Below are 26,871 nucleotides of genomic sequence, written 5' to 3' on the forward strand. Positions count from 1 at the left end.
GAAAAGTGCCTGGCACATAGTAAATACTCAATAAATGTTAGCTATTATTATTATTTCATATATGTGGAAACCTCATAAACCAAGTCAATAGTTGTATACATTTAATAAAATGTAGTATTTGTATATTTCATAATAAAACCATAACAAAATACCTATAAAACCTCTAAGTCTTGTAACAAACTTTTTAAAATCAGTATTTATTTACAGCTGCATCTGTCTCCTCCTCCCCACGCCCGAGACCAGCACGCCCACCTCCCAGTGTTAACAGGCAGTTGCCCCCCCTCCAAATGCCGACTGGAGGAACTGGCCTGAAGAAGGTCTCTGTGGGTCGGGCTGTGCTGGGGCCAGAGGACAGAGACCAAAGGAACCCAGACCCTGCCAGCAAATCTTAAGAGAGAACATTTTTTTAATCGGAAGATACGCAGGAATGTGTCTGTCCTTTTCACGTTTGAGACATAACGGAGAGGCTGGACTATAGAAATGAGAGACTGAAAAAGGTTCTCACAGTTCAGGTTTTATTAAAATGTAAGTAACAAAGTATGGGGAACTAGGACACGATTCCTGGCAAAGTAATACACTGGAGGAACTGCTTCGTCAGCTAGCACTGTAACTGATCGAGCATGTGGCAAGTGTTCGTTTAGCAGAAACACAGCCCCTGGTGTCCAAGCGGAGAACACCAGATCGATGGCCCTCCCCACGCAGTGTGCTGTAGGGTGTCAGGGATTGAGCCTGCCTGCCTGTGGACAGCCACACAGACAGAGCACCCACAGAGACACACACAGTCAGTGTCACGGGTTTGCTTTCAAAGAAAGTATTTTACACATCATCATCTACAAATTAAAGAAGTCCAACAAGGGCCATTTATTGCCACTGAAAATGGGGGAAATAATCTGAAACGTCATAACCAAAGGCAAGAACGAAGCACAGAGCAGTTTGTTCCCCCGAATGCCCCAGTCCCATATGTTCCTGCCGTGGCTGACCCATGTGCCACTGAGTCCCGTGACACAGGCTGCACGGGACTATGAGGTTGTGATTACGTCCACTACAGAAGAGGCCTCTTCCATTCCCAAACGCCGGCAGCGCCGCCAGCTCTCCTGCTTGGTCAGTAGGTACACGGCACAGCTGAGCGTGAGAGGCTTAGGACTCTAAGTAGTGCAAACACTGAAAAAAAAAATACATTCCAACCTCCTTGCTCCTCCAGGCAAACAGAGCCTTGACAAGTCCAGCTCACCGGAATATGAGTTTGTTCAACCTCCCAACTTGATTCAAGGTGCAAATGGGGAGCTTGGAGGCCATTCAAATGGCACCTATCCCAATAATAATAAAAATCGAGTTTTTTTAACGAGGCTAATGATAGATTAATATACAAAATAGAACCTGGAGTGTGGACACAGCTCAAAAAACAAGTAATTTTGTAAGTGTGGTGTGGTTATCTGTGAAGCACATGCTTGATGCATTCTTAACAGGGATCACGAGCAGTGACCCGTCTTTTCAAGTTCACAGACAACATGCTTCCAAAAGGAACATCACGTGACAGCAAAGGCCTTAAGCGGTCGGAAGCCTTAGGAGAATAAGGAGACAGAAGAGAACGAGGACTGGTCTGCTGGACATAGGACACTGCTGGGAGCATGTGCTGGAGAGCAGGCCTTTTCCTGCAGCTTTTTCACGCCACAACAGGCCAGGCCCAGTGCCAGGCAGAGAAAGCCACCAAGAGATGGGCCAACCAGCCTCACCCCTGCAGGAAACAGACTCCAAAATAGCAGACACACAATCGAGTTGGGTAAGTGCTGAGTCTGGCTTAATATTTCTCCCTAAGTGATTAAAGAGACACCAGTGATTGTGTTTTCCAGACATTTCTACCTGGAGCCACTGAAAAATCAGTTTTTAGAGGGTAAATAACAAAGGGAGGATAGGTACAGGCATGAACTATGTTTGAGAATGAATGACATACACAACATAACATTTCATTATCATGGACAATAAAAAGCAATTCAAATATCCTGAAAAATTATCTTATAAAAATATCAACATTAAAATTTTTAGCCTGAAATCTATCGCTTCAATTTTATAAAAAGACAATCTTTAAAAGGATCTGGCTCAGGAATATACAAACATTACACAACAGGTATCAAAGTAAGACAGCTCAAAAAGCATCTTAGGGGATGTTGCCACTGGTTTGTCATGAAATAGAATTAGGTATTCTTCTTGCATAGCAGGAAAGGAGGTCACTTTCATTTGCATAATACTGCAACTTTTTTAGATGGAGCGATGCCATTGGTTATATATGAGAAATAACTTTGGAATTCAGAGTCTGACTCTTGTTCAAATCAGCATCCAAGCAGCATCTACACTGCTTCTAACCTTGGGCTGCAATTCCATTTCACCACTGTGATCAGATTTCAGAGACACCACTGGCAAAGCCGCATTCACAACTACTTGCGGCCTGGATGGGGGGGGTGAGGGGGTTCATCTACCACGTAACCAGCATAGACTTGAAAATAAGTCTGTTGTGCCCACTGTGGAGAGAGAATAGTACCTGGTGATAAAGAAACAGCAGGTTTTGGATGGCATCTGTGGGCAGCTAGAGCAGTGTGGCTTTTCGGTGATGACATACCAGTGTTGTCGTCCCCATGAGAAAGGACACAGGAGGATGAAATGAACATGGCCTCAGCAGCACAACCAGCAGGGGCGGTGCTTCATGGGAAGGGAGACGTGAGATGGAATCAATAGCAAAAATCCAAAAGCAGAAAACACGGCTGGCTAGCTTTCAGGGAAGGGAGCCTTCTGTGAAGATGACACACAAACAATAACCTTCCCCCACATAAGCGTGAAAGTCTAACTCCTATGTGTTAGGGGACGGGATGGGAATTCACCTTTCATCTGAAATCAGCAGCTGTGTGAATAGCACACATCAGACCCCCAACTCAGTCCCCCCCACTCCCCACCCACCCCCACACACACACAGTCCCAAATCTTCCTCAGAGGAGGAGGAAGAACATTTGGAACCAAAAGCCCATTCCATCAGCCTCCAATCTAGAGCCAGGCAGAGCTCTGAAACCACAGTCATCTCCAGGGCTGGGTGAGAGCACAGCACCCAACTGAAAGCACGTCTTAATTCCTTTAGAGACATCTCTTCCAGGTACACCAAACCTGGCTATTTTCGCCTCTTCCCAAGGCTACTAAAAATTCTGGGTGCCTTGGTTCTCTCCAAATGTCTCACTGAAATAACATCTGCTCAACATGAAGTTTCCTCCTCAAGAGAGTTCAGTGTTTAGTGCACAATAAATATACAGTAAATACACAAAGGGGCCAACTAGCTGTGGAGGGTCCTGGGTTTCTCACTGCGGAAGTGTGGTGGGAGGAAGGCCAGGCTCCTGCAATAAATGCTTGGGAGAACAAGTCCAGTATCAGGGTTCATAGAGCCTCCGTCTCCCTGTAGGTGGACCTTCACGTCATGGAGGGTTAAACCCCAGCCCCAAGCTGTAAGACTGTTCTCTAGACACAAGACCTCCCTTTCTTATGCCAGAAATTCTAACATTAGCAACTTGCTAGTTTAGGAACAGCACAGCTTGGCTTTAAGCTCCTCTTTTTTCAATGCAAGTTACTCTGTGAGCCATCAAATACCCCCCTCCTTCCAGATGCTTAAAGTTCTGTCACTATTAATTTTTACCTGAAAATTAGCATAGTTCTCATTAGCTCCTCTCTTAAAATCCAAGTACTCCTGAGAGAGATCACACATCCAGGGCCTATCCCCAGGAGAAGCGAGAAGGAAGAGGGGGGTTGGAGAGAGGGTACAGGCCCTGGAATAAGGGGGGGCACAAGGAAAGAAAGACAAGGGTATCACAGAGGGCTGAGGGCCAGCCCCAGCCAGAACATTCCTTTGAAGGCATCCATGTTCATCTGAATAACTCATGACCCCAAACAACGCAGGGACAAACCTATCTTTGGTTTTGGAGGTAGGGTGACCTTTTACTTTTCCTCCAAATCAGGACACTTTCAAGGGTAAGTGGGATGTTGTGAATCATTAAGCCTGGATAATAAGTATAACGGGGACTTTCATATCCTGGGAAATCCAGAAGTAGGATCCTCTCCGAGACCATTATCGGCAGGGACCAAAGCCTTTCCACTCTGGGGTTTATTTTCTTTTGTTTTTTGTTTTTAATCTTATTGGGGAATACTGGGGAACAGTGTGTTTCTCCAGGGCCCATCAGCTCCAAGTCGTTGTGCTTCAATCTAGTTGTGGAGGGCGCAGCTCAGTTCCAAGTCCAGTTGTCATTTTCAATCTTAGTTGTAGGGGGCGCAGCCCACCATCCCATGCGGGAACTGACCCAGCAACCTTGTTGTTAAGAGCCCACAGTCTAACCAGCTGAGCCATCAGGCCGCCCCTCTGGAAGCTCAGCGGCAGCTCGTTGTCTTCAATCTAGTTGTGTTCAATCTAGTTGTGGAGGGCGCAGCTCACTGGCCCATGTGGGAATCGACCAGCAACCCTGGTATTCAGAGCTCGTGCTCTAACCAACTGAGCTAACCAGCTGACCTCCACTCTGGTTTTTTTGTTCTTCTTTTTGTTTTCCATGTATTTTATCCCCCAGTGTGTTATTCAGGGCTTCTCTGAAAATCTAGTTTTTCAGCTGAAGACACATAAATCTCCAAAACCTGGAATCCATGACATCAAAGACCAGTGGTCAGCAGAACGGGCAGTTCTCGTGTGCTTCCTGGAGGAGAGCCCACGGACGAGCAGCACGCTAAAGGGCCGCGGAACCCATCTGTTCCTAATCATAGCACACGGAGGACGCAGTGCAGCTCAGAGGACGTCCAGCTCTTCTGCACACAGTGCCCACAGTCAAAGCCTGCGTGGGCGTAGCCAGAGCACTGTCCCTCTCGCCGGTCACTTCTGGACATCCCTGTCCAACTGGACCTCCAACAGACAGCAGCTTTAGTAGTCTCAGGATGCCCATGGGGCAAATCCAGAAGAAAGGTTTCTGTGGTTTGATTTTTAGCATAGCTGAAGGATCAGTAGTACAGAAATCCAGTAGACTGTCACAGCCCACCCAACTTAGGGAGACCCCATGTTACACACACACACACACACACACACACACACACACACGAGTCCCTGTAGAAACACAAGAGAAGCCCAGAGGTGCCACCCGAAGCTATCAGGAACCCACTGCCCAGAGCTCAAACCCCTCAGGGGAGCAGGAGGTGGGACCCAGTCTTCGCTCCGGACACTACTCTGCCAAGTCCAAGGAAGGCTGTTCTTGCTCCGCTGCAGACTCTGCCAGTGAGTGGGATCCAGCCATCATGGTCCCGCTGTTCTGAGTCCCAGGCAGCACCCCTCCCGTCCCCCGCCTCCTGGCAGTGGGAGTTGGGGTCACAAGGGCTTGTGAATCACAGCAACACCTAAGACGAAAGGGGGAGAAAGTTATCACCTTATCTTCTCCAAAGTTATCCAGCATCCCAAGGAGTCCATGAATCCAAGACATCCTAAGCTGCAGCCAACGAAATAGGGCACAATCTGTATCCAAACATTGAAGGGCCTGTGGACTCAGGCTGCCAGCAGCTGGCTGCTGCCCACTCTGGCAGCCAAGTCCCCCCAAGACATTTGAAGCCACGAGCACAGTCTCAACACCACAGGTGAGTGGTCTCACCCTGCATCATCTCCTGTTGCAATGTCGCCTCTTCCCAACCCTAGCACTCAGCGGAACGACACGCTGCACCCTCACTGGACACCCAGTGGCAGCGCCACAGCTCTACGTTTGTATCACTTTACGAGAAGTGATGAGTGATTCATGTCTGCTCTCAGAAGACACTGGAATGAACTGGAAAGAACAGTAGACTAACTGAAAAACTGAATTCCAATCCTACCTCCACGACCAGTCAAGCCACACTGTAGCCTCATTACCTATTTAGGCTCAGTTCCCATATTATTCAATGTCATCCAACTGAAAGACCACTCCAGTGCTAAGTTCTATACTTGGATAAATGCTCCAGACATGTCTGGATGTGTCAGGGTTGTGGCCAAGTTGAACCACACTGAAGAGCTAACTGTGTAAATCCAGGTACGATCCTGAAATCCCACTACATTGGACTGGGGCAACGTGGCAGACATTGTGGGTGGGTTCAGGCAGCGTCCCTTCTCCTCGCTGGCCTCTACTATGGAGACCAGCAAGTAATGATCTCAGCTTCCCAGACTTCCTTACTGCTGCAAGTGCCATGTGACCCAGTCCTGGCCAACATGGTGGTAAATGCAAGCCTGGCAGTGCACACTTTGTCCCTCAATCTGCCCAGAGTGCTCACGCAAGGCCCAAGGGGCAGCAGAAGCTATTGACAAAGCTGTCAGAACGAAAGGAGGGGAGAAACCTGGTTCTTCCATGACAGTCTGAGCCACCAGGCCAGCCCTGAACTTCTTTCTGCCTGAGACAAATACACTCCTTTCGTATTTGAGCAAGTACCTGTGAGTTTTTCTGGTACCCACAGCTGAACAAAATCCTTACTTACAGGTAGAGTCTACAGATAAAATGGTAAGGGGAGCCTTAATTTAATATAGTCCCACAGTAAAATCTTCTGGTTGAAGATAAAATTAAGAGAACCTTGCTAAAAGAAACCCCAGGACACCCCAATGGTGAGATTCTGCTAAGAAATCCATTTCATGTTAATTCCTGGATAAACATACAGACATAAAAGCCTGACCTTGAGAACATCATGCCTGCACCTCGGGCTTCCCTTTCACAAGGTAGTTTGAAAAACAAAAACAAGAAAACAATAAAAAGTTTTTTAATATAAACTTTCTCTTTTTATTATAGAAGTAAAATACTCTCATTTTGGAAAATGAAGAGGAACACAGAATAAAAAATTTTTAGTACCCTCACACAAAGAGAATCAGCATTATCTCTTTGGAATATTTCCTAGCTTCTAGTAACAATCACAATCATTTTCTGAGTGGTTTCTACGAGCCAGGCAGGCGTCGTGCTAAGCACTTTTCAACTATAATCGCATTTCAACCACACAACAGCATTAAGAGGTTTGGTACAGTTTTATTCTCACTTTACAAATGAGAAAACAAAGATTCAGTCAGATTGATTACATTGCCCAGAGTCCCAGGGCTAGTGGCAGAGCGGGAATTCAAATTCACTTCCCTAAACGGCAGCTGTTCAAACCCCAGGACTACAGGACTGAGCTCACATGCTGCATATATTTTGCCCCCCCCCCTTTTTCACCCTAACAGTCTGTCACAAACATTTTCTCATGACATTAAAAACACTTTCACTGTATCAACATTCCAGTTATTTAAGCATTTCCCTCACGTCAGACTTTAAGTAGGTCTGTTTTTTTGCTGTTATAAACAGGGCTCCAATAAATAACTTTGTCCATAAATCTTTGTGTTTCAGGCCATTTCTTTAGATTCTAAGATAACAGATTCACTCAGTCAATGGGTTTGGACATAATTCGCTTGTCTCCTTCCCACCTACCGTGTTTCTCCGAAAGTAAGACCTAGCCGGACCATCAGCTCTACTGCATCTTTTGGAGCAAAAATTAATATAAGACCCGGTCTTATTTTACTATAATATAAGACTGGGTATAATATAATATAATGTAATATAGCATAATATAGTAATATAACCCGGATCTTATATTAATGTTTGCTCCAAAAGACGCATTAGAGCTGATGGTCTGGCTAGGACTTATTTTCGGGGAATCACCATACTTGTGGAGTGGGCAGACAATAAAGAAATGGACATGAACTATCCGGCACATATACGGAATTCTAATCACTCACACCAAGTCTTCCCCTCTCGTTAAGGCATGCATGGAGCGGTCCCTCACTGGTCTCATTACCTCCTACTAGAAAATGCCCTGCTCTTCCCATCACAACTTCAAAAATGACAGTGCTGGCTTTAATAATTAACCATGAGAAGAGACTCACTCTAGGACCAAAATGCCTCTAAAATCTCTTATGTGTAGTCGAGAAAAATCATACACGAGGGAATAAAAGTGAAATAAATTCATGGCAATTGAAGCCTTGGGCGACAAAATGTGGAAGGTGACATAAACCCCCTTGAGCCTTTGAGGCACAATCTTCCTTTGCAATGAAATCTAAACAGGAAGGAATGACTGACCTTTCCAACACAAAATGGGAATAAGAATACCATCAGGTCTTTGTCGTATAGATCAGATGAAATAATGGTTGTAAAATATGTAGGATTATGCCTGGCACATTGTATGTGCTCAATAAATAAATATAAATTTGGATTATTCCAGTTTCTGGAAAACCAGATACAAGGAGCTGGGCTACGTGATGGATACGCTTGCTTGTCTCCCTGTAGACCCCCAACCACAGCAGCACCAGCTCTGATCCTGACCCCACACCTCACCAAACGCATCACGCACTCCCCAGGAATAAGCCTGTACACCAGCCTCTTGCTTGGAATGCTTTTTCCCCTAGCCCTGAGCTAGAGTGGTACAAAGAGCATGGACTTAGGAGTCAGACCTGGGTTAGAATTCTGACTTTGCCATTTTTTTGTTTGTTTGTTTTTTAGCTACGTGGCTTTGGGCAGTTTACTCAAACCCCTCCAAATCTTAGTTTCATCATCTGGAACATAAATGGATGGTCCCATTCAACCAAAGCATTGTTGAAAAGATGCAAGCAAATACCTACACACTGCCCTGTGGCATGGGAGGAGGAGGGCGGGAGGCACCAGCAAAGGACAGCTTTCTGTGTGACTGCAATCCACCCTCAAAGTTTAATCAAGCCCCACCTCCTCCAGGAAGTGTTCCCTGACTGCCAGTTCTCACCTGCCATGTCCTAAAGCCTCTATAGAGCATTCCACTTAGAACTTACATGTACATCATCTTGTATTTCCTATTTTGTGTAGGCAGGTCTTATCTTTCCAATTTAGACATGCGAGGTCTGGAAAGCAAGAACTGTATCTTATTTCACCTAGGAGCCTGACACAAAACCAACCAGGAACGGCAATGAAATTCTAAAGCCTCTTATGACCACTTAGGTAAATTGGAAGTGGGTCCCTGGAACACTGTTTAGAATTTTGAGGCTACATTCAGGTTCGCAGAGGAAACAGTGCTAATTATGTAGATCCGTCCTGGGCAGAGAGGGAAGGAATGGTGACGTGTGATGATGATCTGCCACCCCTGGAGGAGGCACTCAGTCCCAAGCTAAGCAAGCTGCCCACCCCACCCAGCCGGCACCCCCAGTGATGTAGGGGTGGGGGTGGGGACAGCACACTGACCTGCATAGCTCCTCCCCGTGCTCATGTTGGTTGGCAACAGCGTCCACTTGTCAGTGACAGGATTGTAATACTCCACCGAAGCCAAGTTGCAGGATCCGTCATCCCCTCCAACCACATACAGGAGCCCATTCACTGCACAGACCCCTGGGAATCAAACAGAAGCCACAGGCGACAGTACAGCAGGAGCACCCAGGGATCAGAGCAGACAGAGACAAACCCGGGTTCCCTGGAGGCTCTTTTCCTCCCCTTCGCGGTCGCACAAAAGAGAACTTGCTGCACAGGTCTGAGTTTGCTCAGCGAAAGTACATACTGACAACAGGCGCTGGGCTCCAAGGAGCCCCTTTCTAACAAAGTCACTTCTCTTACCAGGGAGCTTTCACTACTACGTGGTCCTATGTATGTCCCCTGCCCTGGCCCTAAAAATATGTAGAGCATTATGGGTACGTGCCCCTCTCTACTGGGGGCATTACCCACCGGTGTGCTCTGACCTCCCATGCCCAGCCTGAGCTATGGAGTGAGACATTTCATGTATGCTACTACTATCCTGCTAGTAAGTGTTTCCCTGATAAAGCCTACTGTAGCCACACTGTGTGGCACCCACGGCAGTGTCTCTGATCCCTTCACACAGCCTGGGTCTAAATCCACACACAGTTCCCAGGGATGGGTCCACCCTGATCGCAGAGCGAGCTAGTCTGGGGGCGAGTTGTCATCAGCAGGGACTCAAGAACAGGAAAATGTAATTACTGCTCATCAAAACGTTAAAGGGCCATAGTGTCATATACTGTGTACTTTTTTCAAAATTAGATTAAGAGATTGAGAATGCTCAGAAAGCAGTAATTATCAGTGTTAGTAAAGATACTGCCAAATACTGGTGAGAGTGTAAAATGCACCAACTTTCCCAGATAGTGTTAAAAGCATATATGCTCCCTCTGACTCAAAAATTCCACTTCTGGCCTTTTATTCTAGAAAAAATAATTTTAGACGCATGCATCGATTAACTATAAGGACCATTTATAATAACCAAAGCATTATTTATCAAAAAAATGGAAATAACCTAAAATGTCTAACAGATTAGTTATTTATTATGATACAGGCATTTAAAATAATATCATGTAAACATATTTAGTGTTATAATAAGACATTCATAAAAGATTGTAAAGTGGATTAAAAAGGCAGGTTATAAAACAGTATTACAGAGTGAGTTTTTTCGTTACAAAAAATAGAAATATCTATATGTGAATGTATGTATACATATACATTTATATCTAAACTTAATTCTCAGACTCCAGATAGACTAGCTGTCTTGAGGGTTCTGTAATTCCTCACTCATGTGGTTTAAATCACAAGTTACATCACAGCAGGCTTAGACAATGAGCAAATTAATAAACTCTCCTCTGTTTATAGTTCAACAAGTCAGCTACAAATGGGTTTAGCAAACAGGTAATTTGAAGGATATAAAGGATATAAATCAACCTGCAAGTCACCTGGTTTGTCTTTCCAGCCTGGGAAGCTGGGCTAAGCCAATGTATTCCCAGAGGAAGGAGGCATAAAACAAGATATACCAAATAGGACATGGCCCACAGGGCAGAGTTCTACAACAAAACAGGGGTATCAGGCTCCAGGAATAAAAACCTAAACACTCTAAGGTAAATCATTCCTACAAGAAGAAAAAGGGGAAGGGAAGGGAAGGAGAGACAGGAAGTACAAAAAAGGGAATAAGGAAAGTGGTTCTACTGGAGAATGAATCAGTGAGGAGTCAGAAGAATGAGTCATAAATCCTTTCACAGGCACCCCTGCAAGGAAGGAGATGGGTTTCAGGTGGGAAGTGAGAGGTTCTCATAGACAGGAACTGGCAAAGAAAAGACAAAACCAAATGTCACTGTGTAGCCATGTCCATCCAGCCCTGCGTCCAACAAAGTCAGTGGTGGGCAGGGGCACTGACGGCCATCAGTCGGCTTTGCTGGGTCTGTGTCCATCTATGTGCAGTGAAACTCATCACCCTTGACTAGGAGGGAAGGAAGCCCCTGCAAGTGGGGGACCCTGTGGCTAGATTTCAGGGTCCCAAGTGCTCCCCACCCCTAGCCCAGAGCCTGCCCAGAAAATGGACCCTCCCTGTTCAGGGTGCAGACTCAGCCCTGGGCCCTGGGAGTTTCTTCCCTTTCAGAGTTTGCATTTGCAGGGAAAAGACCCACGACCCCACCCCCAAGGGAGATGGAGAGAGCTGTCACATTACCTGCATTGCGGCGGCACATGTTCATGTCTGCCACCTGCTTCCAGGTGTTTGTTCCTGGATCGTAAACCTCAACACTCTTCCTCACCAAGGGCCCATCGTGCCCACCGGTGGCGTACAGCTGTCCACTGAGGACCCCAACCCCTGAAAAGCAGAGCACAGTGTCCCAGCCTCAGGCTGGCTATATTGACCAGAAACCAGGAGGCCTGGTCTCCAGGCCTGGACGCCATCACCAGCAGGGTGACATGGCGAGCGCTGTTTTCACCCTGGACCTCAGTGTCCTCATCTGTAAAACAAATACAATGACACCCGCCACCTCATAAGATTGTCAACCTGAAAACCTCAAAATGAAAAGCAAATATGACCCCATTTCTACTTAAAGATACGTAGAAGATACAAATATATTACATACATATGTATACATATATGTGTGTGTATACATAATGTGTATACATATATATAATACACACACACACACACACACACACATAAATGGGGGGTCAGTCATATACAAAGAAAAAAAATGATTGAAAGAACTCAACCACAACATTAAAAGTAGTTATTTGTGAGTGGTAAAATTACATTGCTCTCCTTTTTATCTTGCTGTATTGCCTAGTTCTCCTTCGCTGTTCTATTCCTTTCATTACTCAGCCTTATATTAGTTGAGTAGAAAGAGTTAAAAATATAAATGAGCCACACAGCAGATGTGCTGAGATCATTCCTCTCTTTAAGCAGAAGCTGTTCCTTCCACGCACCCACCTGTTCTCCTCCTAGATGGCTGAGGGGCATTAAGTCACTCAGTGTTGATGAGCCTCAGCTCAGTGCTAGAAGTACATCATTTACAAGTTTTACGTAACCTGTAAAAATCCTTTAATACAAATCAAAGGAATAAAAGCCAGAAAGGAGGAGAGTGGCACCGGGAGAGCAACTGACCTGGTGGCCTGGACACCTGGCTCAGGACCTGCGTCTCTAACTTCCCCCTTTCTGGACCTCAGTTTTCCCCCTGTAAGTGAGGGGGCGGGACTAGATCTGTAGTTCAGTGGACCACGGACTCCTCCGTGGACAGGCTGCATGTCCATCAGCTGAGGAGCGTTTTGAAAAGGCAGTTCCGGGCCTCACTCCCAGAGACACTGGCTGGGAATCAGGAAAAGCATCTCCTGTAATTGGGCTGCACAGCCAGGTTTCAGACCCAAACACTCAATTTCTAGAGTATAAACTTCACATGGACAAAGACCATGTCTGTCTTATCGCATCTGTTTCCCTGTACCTGAAGGTGGGGAGGAGGTTCTCAACAAATATTGTCTGAATGACAAAATATGTAAAATCTCACCAGCGATTATGCCGGTGGTTCTTCGCCGTTGCCCTAAACCAACAGCAGATGGTGGTGTTGAATCAACAATGGCTATCTAATGGGCTCGGGATAATAAAATTCAGTCGTGTTCCAAAGCTACCTCACCTTCCCTTCCTCCACGCACAGCAGGAACAAGCACACGCTGGGACCCAGAGATGGCCTCTTCCCCACAACCATCTGCTGAGGAAGCAGGCAGCCTTCCCGCCACACACAGGCACCACTGCCCTTTTGCAGCCTCCCCCACAAACATTCACACAGAGGTTTCCTACAACCACAGGGGCTCCTGGCACCTCAAACAGTCTCAGGCAACCAGAGGCCAGGGCCCCTGGGTCTTCAGCCACCAAAGAGCACTCACCATGACAAGTATGTGGGTCCCCAACTCCAGAGGTGAGGCTACCCGGATGTTACGGATGTGAGGCTCTGATGAAGGGCTGACCTTGGAGCCCGGGCCAGGGCTCTAAGAGTAACCTGAGGAAAGAACCCACCTCTGGGAGCAAGACCGTTCCCTAAATCGAGGTCATGGTGCCTCCTCGGGACAGACAGAATTTTCCCTGTCCAGGGCCTCTAGCCCAAGGGAGAGTCAGGAGCAGCCAAAATGACCTCCACTCAGCAATGACCCCTGGGCAGCCTGGCAGACAGAGTAAAGTGGCCTCCAAAGGCTAAACTTTCTAAGGCAGCTCTGTGCTCGTGGCTCCACACAGGGCGGCCCTCCTACACTTTCTGCTTGGGATGTTTCTAGAAGCAGCCACACATCTCAGTATTTGCTGTTCCACTCCTGCTGAGCGGTCCCTACATCCTTGGGCTTTAAACACTTGCTCTCACACTTCAAGTCACATAGCATTTCTCAGAAGTATAAAGAAGACTACCAAGGCTCTATAAACCAAAATTACTAAAAGACCTCTGTGAGGGGAGAACCGTGGGATCTGTGAATTGAATGGACTCCAAGGGAACATCTACTGCAACCCCCTCATTTCATGTCACAGGAATCAGAGGCCAGAAAGGGGGAAAGGACTTGCCCAAGGTCACATGGTAAGTTCAAGCAGAGCCAGCATTAAGGTCCAGGCCTCCTGATCTCCATGTATTTGCTGCCTGTTCAGAAAGTGCCAGAGACAAGCTCCCTAAAAACTACATTCCAGACACCAATGCTTCTTAAATGGAATCATACAGCTTTTTCTTTTCTAACCAGTGAGCACACAAAGGTTCTTAAAAAAATATTAAAAGAGCATAATTTTTAAGGAATGCCGAGGAAGTGGTCATGTGCTTAGTACTATAAAATGAAATCACAACTCAATCTTCAAAGATACAAAACAGAGAAAGGAACAAAATTGTGGGGGAAAGCTCCCAGTTGTGGCTTCCCTTTCCAGAAGTCACACAGCTTTCCCGCCAGGCCCAGGTTGGTCATCAATCACCAACCTCCACGGGAAATGAAACAGAGTCAATGCCCAGTCTCCAGTGCCTCTCAGATTCATTCCTCTGGGCCTCTAGATGATGGGGAAAGACAGGGCAAGGAAGAAGGGGCTGTTGCTCTGCTTCCTAGAAAAATCCCAAAGGACCACACAGCTCCTAATCTTCCCACAGGAAGCAAAAGTGGGCTACATTTGGGAAGTCATTCTCTTCCCATGTAGGTGAGGAGGGTGAAGTGGGCAAAGTGATGGGGGGAGACATAAATTTGTCTCCAAATATGAACACTAATAGCTTGACTTTCAAACCCCAAGACAGAGACTCTAGACAGGCAAGCTTTAGCTTTTCCACTGGCGAGTAGGACAGCCATGCTTATCCTATTACTTCGTAAGAATGAGGTGCCAATAATTTGGGAGTCAAAAAAGCTAACTTTGAAGCGAGACAGACCTGAGCAAGAATCCTGACTCTGCCAGTTACCAATGATACAACCTTGGGCAAATTATTCAACCTCTGGTCGACTTACTTTCTAAATCTGCTAAGTGGAATTACCGTGTTTCCCCGAAAATAAAACCTACCCCAAAAATAAGCCCCAGTTAAGATTGTCAGCCAGACGGATGCATTTAGTACATTATGACAATGTGCCAGAAGAAGATGACATGACTGTATTTGAATAAATGTAGATTGTTGTACATGAAAAAATACGACATCCCCTGAAAAATACACACTCATGTGTCTTTTGGAGCAAAAATTAATATAAGACCCTTTCAGGGACATATGGTATAAGACCCAGTCTTATTTTCGGGAAAACACAGTAATATTGTATTTACCTTTTAGGGCTATGGTGAGGATTAAATAAATTTGGTCACAGAAAATGCTTTATTAGGACAGCACCTGGCACACAGCAAACCTTCACTTTCAAGAGATGCAAATACCTCCACAGACACAAAAGGGATGATGATGATAATATAATCTCATCCGTTTTCTAGCAAAGTGATCCCCAGGGAAAGAGGAACTTATAAGTGCTTGTGTGGAGCTGCCAGGGTGCTAGGGATTACACTACATTACAAGGAAAGAAGAGGGAAGAAGAGGGAGGGGAAGGCAGAATGCTAGCTGCTGGTCTCAGGCCCCAGCTGTGAGCAGATAGACAAGCCTGCATCGTGAGCCCCACCCCACCCCACTTGTGAGCAGATAGACGAGCTTGCATCCTGAGCCCCACCCCACCCCACTTGTGAGCGGATAGACGAGCTTGCATCCTGAGCCCCACCCCCCCACACCCCACCCCCATACCTGCACCACTGCGACGGGTGCTCATGTCAGCCACGTAGGTCCACTCATTGGTTGCTGGGTTGTACTGCTCCACAGTGCTCAGGCACTGGCGGGAAGCCCCATCGTAGCCCCCAACAGCATACAGCTTCCCTGGAACAGACAAAGTGACTGAGGATGGTGGCTGGGACACCAACAAGGAACTGGAGCACAGCTGTATCTCCACCTTTATCCCACAAAGGCACCCTGGCCTCATTGAGTTCTCCCCAACCAGGAGAAGCACCCCTCACATCTCAGTCTTCTACTTCCTCTTTCATCCTGGGCTTCTTGAAGCAGTTCTGAACCTCTTTCTATACAAGCACCCCAAATACCCAGTGCAAAGCTATAGCCTGGCACTGCTTGGGCTCAGTGTGCTCTTGCTAGTGAACTGTTAGATCTTTCCAGAAAACAGCACCATGAGATGGAAAGCTAGAGGGCACCAGCTCCAGGCAGCCCAGCTGACTTTCTGGCTAAAAGCTCACACTAGCAGACAGAACAAATGTGGGGAAACGTTCTTCAGCGAGAACCCAAATACTGTCGTAACCATGGCTTATGCTCCGTCCACAACTCCTGCATGTGAGTGGAGGGTTCCGTGTGCACTCTGGGCTGGCAGGGCTGGAACTGATCAGCAGAGCCCCTGTGATCTCTGAGCCACGCACAAGAGCCTAAAGCACCATCACTGATTTTTAAAATAAAAATACCAGAAGCTGTTCTCTAAGCGCACCATTTCTGCCTGGGGCTGGAAGTGAGGTTGGGCAAGGGGGCAGGAAATTGTAATTTGAGTTCTTCCAAAACAGGGATTCAAACATTTTGGGTTTAACATGTAATCTTAGAATGCAGTGGGAGGATCGTGTATGCATGCATGCGTGTGTGTGCACGTGCATGCGTGTGTATGTATGTGTGTCGGGGGAGTCTTACCTTACCCGTGGCCCTCAGACCTATGGGGGACCATGAAGTTATAACAAAGATCTGGAACACTACCTATAGACTAAATAAAGACCTCCAGATGCAAATCTACTTAACAGGGTTACTTAAACAAACAAACAAACAAACAAACAAAATGTCACTATGTGTTTTCTTAATGGAGAAATACCCAGAGTACCCCCACAGCTAGTATGTAAAAACCTACAATTATTTTAAATTAGAAAGATATTCTCAGGCTCAAAACTATGCTCTATCATCAGGACTATTACCGTGTCAAATGTAAAATTATTTCTTCTTCCATCCTTGAGCCTGGTTTTCTTTTCTGCTCTAGTCCTCCCAACCGGCCCTTCTAAAAGAAAGGAACTTCTCCTCCCCAGTTGTCCTCACCTAAGTCAGAGGAAAATCCTGACTCAGCAGCTCCTCCAGGGTCCGTTGCTCAGATGCAACAACCTGCTCCCCTGGCTGCCTGGCACTCGTCAAAGCCTGAGCCGCTAGGGGAGGAGCAAGGCTGGGTGTGGTGGCAACAAGAGGCTCCTCACGGCAACCCCAGCAGACTAGAAACCTCATTCCCTGTAACACACGATCTCTGCTAGTGGGAGCTTCAGCCTAATCTCCGACCCTCACTGTCCCTTTTCCTAAGTAGGGATCCTTCTAGGCAGCCAGTAGCAAAGGGTTCTGATTTCCATTCTTTTTGTTTCCCGTGCCATTCAGACTATACAGCCATGGGAAGGAGAGGATGAGGGAGAGTCACGTGGCAATGATGTGGAGGGCTGTACCTACAAAGCCACTAAAGGGAAGCAGCGTCCACCTGAGAGCCTTCCCTCAACATTCTCACCAAAGCTGTAAATTGGCCTCTCTGCTGCCCCAGGATGACCCGCAGGCAAATTCAGGATGGATAAGATAAACTCCCAGTCCATCCTCCGTGCCAATCGGGCATGCTACAAGATAGCATTTCTTCTACACATAGAACCATTCACAGAAGCCGTTGGTCAAGGGAAGCATTTCAAATAACTACCATGAAGGTACCCTCATCAACCATTCCAAGCCTGTGTCAGCTGAAAAAGTACCCGCTCAGGTTTCTATTAACATGGATATGCTATTTTTAACCCCTACTCTATTGTTTGATATTCCTGGCTAAGGAACAAGGGAGGGGGTGGGATGGGAAGGTGGCTAGACAAAGCACTTACATTTGCCAGACAAATCAATTTCTGTTCCACCAGGAGGATGAGATTGCAAGAAACAATTTATCTTTGTAGGAGGGCAAAATCCTTGCATTCACTAAGATGACTTGTCAGAAGTTAGAATAATATACTTTTAAATGAAAATGTAAACTACACAACACTGGTGCAGACCAAGAAATGCAGTGAGAAAAGAGAATCCTTCTATTAATGTCTAACTCCCTGCACATTACATTCTCCCCAAAGCACTAGTGTGTGTTCTTGTGTACGCACACCAAAGAGAGAACGCCTGTGTACGTACGTGTCTGAATGCACAGATATTCCAGCTAAATTCCCACCTAGGACAGCTTAATCAATCAGTGTTGTTCTGCAAAGTAGAGTGTTTTAGTACAAATAATATTCTATCTGCTTTAACACATTGAAGTCCCACATATTTATAAAATTTCACATTAGCAATTTCTAATGGTCTGAAGGAGTGTAGCACGGTAGAAAGAGTATGGGGTTAGGAGTTAGACCTGGGTTCAAGGGCTGACTGTGCCACTTACTAACATGGGGCATATCACTCACCCCTCTGGGACTCAGTTTCCCCTTCGGGAGAATGGAGCAAACTCTAAACCCTGCCTATCTCCTCAGAATAGTTTTGGGAACAAAATGAGGAATTGGATGTGAAAGCCATTTATAAACTACAGTGCACTGTCTAACCAGGCCCCAGACCTCACCCCACACACCCTTCCTGACTAGAGCAGGGCTCTACCACCACCTGCCCTGAGGGCACTAGTCAGACTGGGGGAGAGGTACCCACCTCAGGCAGGGCTCTGTTATGTTCAACATGTGAACATGAGAACAAAATTAATTAAACAATTAACTCTCACCCCTCCACATTACATTCCTGGGTTACACATTGACTCTGAAATGCCCACTCTTCTCCCCTCCCCAACCTGTCCTAAAGTTATTGACAAGTGGCCAAAGTGACACGCCAGTGTTAGCCCTCTAGGCTCCTTCTAGCTCACTGCTTATTTGCCTTGGGGGACAGCTCATGAGTGTAGGACATCTTTGGATGAAATTAGCATGCGGACAGTCATTCCCCTGGGGCAGTAGCTTTACCTCTGAGTCTCAACTTTCCTCTTCTCTGAAATCAAGACACTAGTACCTGACTCAGAGCAGATGCAAGGAATAGAGCCAGGGAACCAGGAAAAGGCCCATGGGCTGGGGCTAAGACAGGCCCCACCCACTGCTGCTCCTTACCCTCCACGACACCTACACCCACACTGCTCCGCCGTGTATTCATTGGTGCCACGAAGAACCACTCGTTGGTCTTGTAGCTGTAGGCTTCCACCGATGCTAGGCCTGGGAGATAAGAGACTCGTGAGATTTCTACGGCACTAGGCCTCACCCTGCTGTGCCGAGAAACAGTGGGGATGGGAAAGAGCGCAGACCTGGGGACTGGGAACCTGCATGTACGGCTCAGCACCACCTCTGCCTCACCATGTGACCCATGGTACCTGCCTGCAACACATCTGCACTGTGACTACCTGAGGGGACCACTAAGACCTGACTCAGAGGGTGGGTTGTGAGAGGACAGGGGTTATAACTGAACTGCCCTGCAAACATAAATTGTTAAAACCTACAGAATGGAATAGATATCTAAGGTTGCTTCACTGAATACCTATTGCAACCCTCCCTTCCCTTGTCTTCCTCTATCTTGGAAGCTAGAAAGCTGAAAACTTGCTTTCCCAGACTCCCTTGCAGCTAGGAGGGACTAAGTCAATGCGACCTACCCAGAAGTCTGATGAGGATTTCTGAAATAGCCTTTGCTTTTCTGATATAAGTACCCCCCCTTCCTGCTTTTGTACCTGGTACACAAATATGTTGGCTGGAACTGTAACAGCCATCTTGTGATCATGAGGATAAGGCCAAGAGACTCCCAATATTTTTGATTAATCTGACCAGGTCAGCAACTGCAAACATCTGGACTTCTTGTTTCATGAGTAAAACAAAATTTCTCATTTGTTTAAGCCAAGGTTTAGTTGGTTTTTCTAATTACAGCCGAAAGCAAATCCTAAAAGAATTGTAAAAAGAAACAATCTCCCACAACCCTTTTGTTCTCTTTACCCCCAGGTCCTGTTACTAGAGGCAGCCCCTAGAGGAGCTAAAGACCTGGAGTTATATGAATGGAGGCAAAGAGAAAGCTGGGAAAAGGTTACCAATTTGTGAAGGCACAAATGAAACTTCATAGAAGTAAAAGCTATTGTTTTCATGTCCTTGGGGACCAAAAGATGTCATTTTAGTTGAATAGAGTTAGTGTCTAAAGAGACATCACCTGAAGACATGAGGCGAGATGAAATAGGCTCTCCAAGTCCACAGCCATTAATACTTTGATTCTTTGAAGCTAGATAAAAACCGGGAGCAAGGGGGCGCTCCTGCAGTGACACAGCCTTGCAAAGATTCAGTGGAGCAGTACAAAGGGCAATGGACAAACACTGCGTGGCCTGACCCTGGTCTCTTCCTATGGCTGACCCTTAGCTCCCTCATCTGTCCAACATGGGGTTCAGACCACTGTCCTGAGACACCCTCCAACTAAGCACACTCCCTTTCTAAGTCTCATCTTCTGAGTAAATGGGTTCCCAGCCACTGGAAAGAGAAAAGGGCCTCTTCTAACTTTGGGGTCCATATTCTTTGTTACATATTCTTTGTGTAGGAAGGCTTGGCTCTGGCACCCAAGCTGGGAGAGGAGGAAGGATGGGTATGTTCTTGGGGAGGAAGCTATGGATGAGCAGAAGGTTGGCCCCAGAGCTGGTTGAGCAAACCAGGGTTGCATGGAGGGTGTGTTCCAGGCTGGGACTGGTGGGGACCGAGTCCAGGACCTACCAGTACTGCCGTCAAAGCCCCCCACGGCATAGAGCAGGTCATTGAGCACGGCTGCACCCAGCGTGCTGCGGCGTTCCTGCATGCTGGCGATCGATGTCCACTGGTTCTTGACACCGTCATAGACGTCCACTGTCCGCACACGGAGGGAGCCGTTAAACCCACCCACTGCATACACATGGCCAGCCATGAACACCACACCTGAGGTACAGGAAACCAACGCACCCACGTCACCTCAGGCAATTAATTACTCACATGGATGAGTGACAATGGGGGAGCAAGGCAGGCATGTGAATAATTGGCCACCGAAGGTGATCTCCAACTTTAGACATTTGGAAGTCATTATGGGCCTCACTGGATTTTTTTTCCACATTTGCTTTTCCAGTTTGGTTCAATTCAAGCAAATTCGCATACTTGGATTTTAGCTTGACATCCCTAAGCACATGAGGCATAGCCAGACACTGGGCAGGTGAGGAAGAGGAAGAAAGGGCGTCTGTCATGTGCAGACGTTTGGGGAAACAAGAAGCAATGCATGACCTCCAGCGCCAAGGACAGACAAGCCAGGGAAAGGCAGCCTGCAAAGTGAGACAGTGCTACTCACCTGCCCTGCATCTCCTAGATGGAAGCTCAGCAATCTGGTCCCATCGGTCCTCCTCAAAATCATAGCATTCCACACTGCGGATGGCCTTGGGCGCCTGGCCACCAACCACGATCATGACCTCCAGAAAGACAAGTGGACATTAGCTGGGTCTCTCCAATATCTGGTGACGATCCCCGGTACTTCCACATGCTAACTGCCCAGGGTCCAGGGATGACCCGAGATGCCAGTTTACAGAGCTACGTACATGAAGATGCTGCCCCTGATCATCAACAGACACGAATGTTCGAGAAAAGGCTAATGAGCACCTTCCCACAGAAACACAATCATAAGGCCTACGCTTCCCAAATAGCCCTGCCCAGGGCTATGTTCAGGGTGCATGGAGATACTCAGGGCATCTTCTGCAATTTCAATGCCCTCAAAGATTTGGGGAAGGGGGACTAAATTTCATATCAAAACAAAACATTCCCAAATAAGTATCAAAATTTGAATAGATCAATATTTTAGAATAGAGTACAGAATTTGGATGCATTTTTAAGAAAAATTACTTCAAAAGTATTTCTGAATTCATAGACTACAGGGGGTACTTATTCATTGCAGTAGGGTAAAACTTTTGTGAAACACTCCTTTGTGGTGGTTACCACAGAAATGTATGTAACTGATATGTTCTGGAAAATAGTACTAACAATACTATTTCCACAAGTAAGGTGGTAGCTACCACTGCTAGTCACTGTGTGAAGTATGTTGTCATGTGCTTGTCACGACTCTGCGAGTAGGTATGATCAACTCCATTGACAGATAAAGAAAGTAAAGCTCAGAGAACATAGGTAAGTTGCCCAAAGTCACACAGCGAAGAGTGGCCAAATAGAGACCGAAAGCCAAGTCTACCTGACAGAGAAATGAGGCCAGCCCCACCACTCTCCTGCTCTAGAAACAGGGTCCATGCAAAGACAGCTCACTACATCCATGGTCTTCAAACTGCACGTCACATTTCATTAGTGGGTCATAAGATCAATTTAATGGATTGCAACCAGCAGACTTTTAATAGAACAGCACATAAAATATAGTATAAAATATTTTTTCTGGTTATACACACATATATGTGTCTCCTAGATAGCAATTTAAACATACGTACATGCGAGCACATACATACATAAATATATACAAGCCAGTCTTCTGGCTGTGGTAATGGAAATGCAGTACTTAACTGTGGTAGCACTGCTGTTGTCACTTTGTCACATGCTATTAATAAATAAAAATTAAGGTGCCAAAGTTAACAATAGTTTACATATTTTAATAAACTTGTGCAAATTCATCGCTGTCCCCATAACGATATCACTCTCACTCACTGGCAATCCAGGACGTTTTCTCTCTCCTTAAGTGGACAGAAAGGGGTGGAAGTCACAGGCAGCCAGTTAATACAAGTCACAGGATCTTATCACCTGTAGCCCATCTTATTATTTACCCCGGGGTTCTCCAGCTTCAGCGTGCAGCAGAACCGCCTTGAGGACTTAAAACACAAATTGCTGGGCCCGAGTTTCTAATTCGGGAGGTCTGGGGTGGAACTGAGAACATGCATTTCTAACAAGTTCCCGGTGCAGGCTGATGCTGCTGTTCCAGACTCATATTTCGATAACCACTGTTTTAACCCACAGACCACAGGGATTTCCTGATGATGCGCCATTAACAATTCCTGCCGTTATGACTTACTGTAGTTTCTTTCCTTCCCCACCATGTAGTTCTGGGAACAAGAGGGATTATAAGAATCTGCATACCTCACAGAAGTACATCCCTCAGGTGGACGTTATCTACAGTACGAGGAGGCGGAACCAGGGCTGACAACCATGTAGGGCCCGAGATTCCAGATTCAGGCTCACCCACTGCCCATGTGGGTCATCACTAGTCATCAGAGTGAGTCCACAGCTGTCTGCAGCCATATGGGTGATCAATGTTCAACTCAGAATTCAGTTCTGACTTCTGGAACATCCCAGAGGAACCCAGGACACATAGTCCAGGCTTAGGGATGCTGCTGCTGCTGCTGGAAATAAATGTTCTCCATCTGACTTCCCTTCCTGCCTCGGCTCTGATGGCCCACTGCTCTGTGCCAACAGCAGCCCTTTCAGAGAGAAGCTGACTCCGCATTCCTTCCATTCTGTAATTCTTTGCCTAGACAGGCATCCATGGACAGTTTAAGGGGAGTGTTAACGAACTCAGCCTCTCAGCCAACTCCAGACAGTGCCCAACTCACGGCTCCAGGGCCAGACGACTTGCCCTGCATTCACAAACATATCTAGAACACGCATTGTCCTTCCGGTTTCGACTTGGTCAAGCTAAAATGAAGTCTAACTATTGCAAGGATTTTCTCTGAAATCCAGTTTTGGGGGCTGAATAAAAATAAAACCAGTTTTTAGTTTTCTTTCTGCAGTGACCTCAGGCACCCAACATCCTCACACATGCTGTTCCCTCTCCTGGAAACATTCTTCCCCCTTTGTGATCCCTCTGCTTTAACATCTGCTTTTCCTCAGGTCTCAGTTTACATGTCACTTCCTCCAAGAGGACCTCTCTGACCTCCGATTCTGAGTGACATGTCCCTTCTCTGAGATCACACATGCACTGTGTGCTCCCATTAAAACTGCCCCCGCATTATACTTTAACACTGGCGATTTTGTCTCTCCTCTTAGACAGTAAGCCCTGCCAGGACAGAAAATTTATCCATCTCAGTCACCAAGATAAGCCTAGGGCCTTATGGTGCTAGATAAAACTGAGGACTCAAATATTTATTTGGAATAAAGAATGAATGAATAGTAAATAGCATGCACAAAGAGTTAAATGGAAAAAATACACAGGCCAGAATGTCACGTTCTTGGGTTAAGATATGTTGGACACCAGATTACAATTCTGGGGATGCTGAGGAAAACAAACAAACAGAGAGAGAGTTTTTCCCATCCTCTGACTCAAGTACCAGAAGAAAGGCTTCTTATTCTTTACACAAGCTATCAGGCTTCTTCTGTAAATAAAATAAATCGAAGCTTTCAGGGAAGCTCACCGTCCCCAGAAAAATTTTCCACCAGGAGTACCAGGAGGTACATTTACCTTGAAGAAAATCTAGCACCCATCTCTGAGTTTTACAGTAACAGAATTATAGAAATGCAAAAATGTTAATGTTCAAGTAAAACATGAGTAGAAACACAAAAATAACACAGGACAAGGTTCTCAAAATAAACTTGCATTCGAGTTTATAAAAGCACTGGTGAGAGAACACTTTTAATAGTCAAAACTTGTACAATGATCTGGGAGGAGTAATTATGAGGTTTTGTGGGATCTGGTGATCAGCTTCTAAAAATGTGGAGGGAGCTAAGGCAGAGGGAGGAGGTAGGTGTACTTTCTGCTTCTCTCCCAGGCATGAGAAATCCAGTTTCCATGGCAGTTCTTGCAAGAAGGCATCATACAAAGAAAAATACACTCATGATCGTGTGATTTCCTAGCTTGAATACCAACAGATGGTTTTCATAGGTACTCGATCTTAGCAATCAATTAGACAAAAATGAGCATTCCCCAAAGTCAACATGTATTACATCTCTAAAATTATAAACCTCTAGTACTAGAGACCACAGGATGTCAGGGCAAGAAGAGATCTGAACCATTCTCTCCTACAAACCCTCATTTTACATTTCCAGAAAAACTCAGGCCCAAGGAGTTCAAAAGGCGTGTTTTTTCCCTCCCCAACACACTGAAATCCCAATTTACCTAAAGATCTGTGATGTCTTTAGTAGCAATTACTAGTCAAATCAGCTGATCACTGTTTTTAACATTTATCCTGCAAGGTGACCCTGAGTAAGAACTACCAGTGGTCACACGGGAATCACAATAAACCAAAGAGCCGGTTCCAGGATAACAACTGCGCGAGACTGAACGTGATTTAATCACACTCAAGAACTGCAATGTACTGGGAATCTTGCGGGCACCTCAGGGACCTGGCCCCAAGTCTTGGTCGTCACTGTGTTGAAAACTGCATAAGTTCTGGCGAATGGAGAGTTCTGGGTGACAGAATACAGGTGAGCCAGACTCAAGTGTGTGGGGGGTGAAGCGGGGGAGGGGATGGTTATTGGACAATTCCCAAGAAAACAATTTGCTCGTTCACTTGAGGGAGATTAGTGAGACCCTGGAAACACTACCTCATTTCTTAGGAAGGAAACTTCACTCCCAGCATAACATGATGGTTTTTAAACAATTACATAATGTTTTCTCTTTCAGACAGATGATTCTGACTCTACCAGTATGACTGTGGCATTGAAGGCATGTTGGTCCCTCCTCACGATATGACAGCTACTCCGTGTCTGAGAGCCATCGGGTACCAGAGACAAGCCAGGCAAAGGAGCAGCAGGTGAGCATAGCAGAGCTTTCCGATGGCTGTGGATCGCGTCCCTAACCCGTAAGTCGTCACACTCTCCAGTAGGGTAAGAGAGCAACCAGGACTCGGCACATGTTTTTCATCAGGCAAGAGCAGACTGTGTGTCCAAACTCTCTTCCATGACGGGTGAGCTGGGCAGAAGGCAGGCCCAGCCAGTCGGTCCCTCGGGCCAGGGCAGGAAGTGAGACTCTCTCTTACCCTGGTGCGTGGGGCCGCAGGGCTAACACCAAAAACTTGTCCGAAGGAGCATGTCGAGGTCGAGGCAGAAGTCTTGTCCCAGCAGGTCCCTGAGCAACAGGTGCTCCAGGCAAGGACTGACAGCCAAGGTGCAGAGACAACGGGGGTCAGCGAGCCAGCGATGTGAGAGCAAGACCCGGGGAGGAAAGCAGTGGGAAAATGGGCTTTGGAGTCAGGCACACCTGGCTCGAAATATCAGCCCAGTCGCTAAACAGCTGTGTGACCATGGGCAAGGCACTTACTCTTGCTCAGCCTTACTTTCGTTACCTGTAGTATCAGGGTAATAGGGTGTTTCTTCCAGGGGTGTCAGGAGGTTTAAATGGTGTCAAGCACTTAGCACCGTGTTTGGTAAATAGCACCCACGAAATGTTAGCGTCTATTATTAGATCAAAACCAACATCATTACTATTGCCGCCACTATTACAGCAATTGTCAAAAAACAGACTCTCAACAAATGACAGAAAGGGACACTTAGAGTCTGTGACTGGGAGAGTGAGCACCACCAATTCCAGGAGTGATGAGGGGTGTTTCCCAGGGGTGGCCTGGGTACATTTCAAGGGCCAAGATGGAAGACGAGCAGGGGCCTGGCACAGGTGAGAAGTCATCCTACCCGCCGTGCCAGCCGCCTTGTTCCCAACACCGTCTGCTGAAAGCAGGACAGCCCAGGAGGGAGCCACCCACTTTTAGCCCAAGTCAGGAGGAAGCCACCCACTTTTAGCCCAAATGGCTTTTTGGTGTCATTTAGAACGAGTTGAACAGAGATGCGAACTGAACTAAAATGCCTGGAAAGTGCCAGGCTCAGTACATTTCCAAGGGCTTCATTTGCATCTTCCTGGAACCTCATTTCTCTACTGCCATCTGTGGAACAGGGTAACTAAGGAGTGTTTCCAGCAGCTGGGAGACAGCCTCTGGTCGTCCATGGCAACCCAGCCTCTGGGAAAGTGCTGGGTGGTGAACGTGTGGGAGCCCAGATGATGCTATTAGCTGTTCCTGCTCGAATGTGTCAGTATGATCTGTGCATATAAGGCTCAGAAAAAACACCCTTATTAGCCTCTGCAGCCATCTCAAGGCAGAGTCCTATTTTTCCCAGGGAGGCGGCCTGGCTGGCAAATAGGTTCACTGCTGAAAA

At 46.6% G+C, this 26,871-nt stretch overlaps 1 protein-coding gene across 21 annotated transcripts in view; it reads right to left on the minus strand.

Moving 5' to 3' along the window:
- Positions 1-494: 494 nt before the first annotated feature.
- Positions 495-26,871, minus strand: part of KLHL3 (kelch like family member 3) — a 260,598-nt gene continuing 234,221 nt past the window's right edge. For 19 of the 21 annotated variants that reach the window (XM_074313559.1, XM_074313563.1, XM_074313558.1 and 16 more), the window contains 7 exons: positions 21,098-21,215; positions 20,500-20,697; positions 18,877-18,978; positions 15,515-15,643; positions 11,479-11,619; positions 9,246-9,389; positions 495-5,400 (listed from right to left, as the gene is read on the minus strand). In XM_074313559.1, coding sequence (XP_074169660.1) covers positions 5,372-5,400; positions 9,246-9,389; positions 11,479-11,619; positions 15,515-15,643; positions 18,877-18,978; positions 20,500-20,697; positions 21,098-21,215 — 861 coding nt within the window. In that variant the 3' untranslated portion in view covers positions 495-5,371. The other 2 variants (XM_074313556.1, XM_074313567.1) reach the window with 2 other exon arrangements.

Source organism: Rhinolophus sinicus, linkage group LG10 (genome assembly GCF_036562045.2).
Source record: "Rhinolophus sinicus isolate RSC01 linkage group LG10, ASM3656204v1, whole genome shotgun sequence".
Taxonomy (NCBI): Eukaryota; Metazoa; Chordata; class Mammalia; order Chiroptera; family Rhinolophidae; genus Rhinolophus; species Rhinolophus sinicus.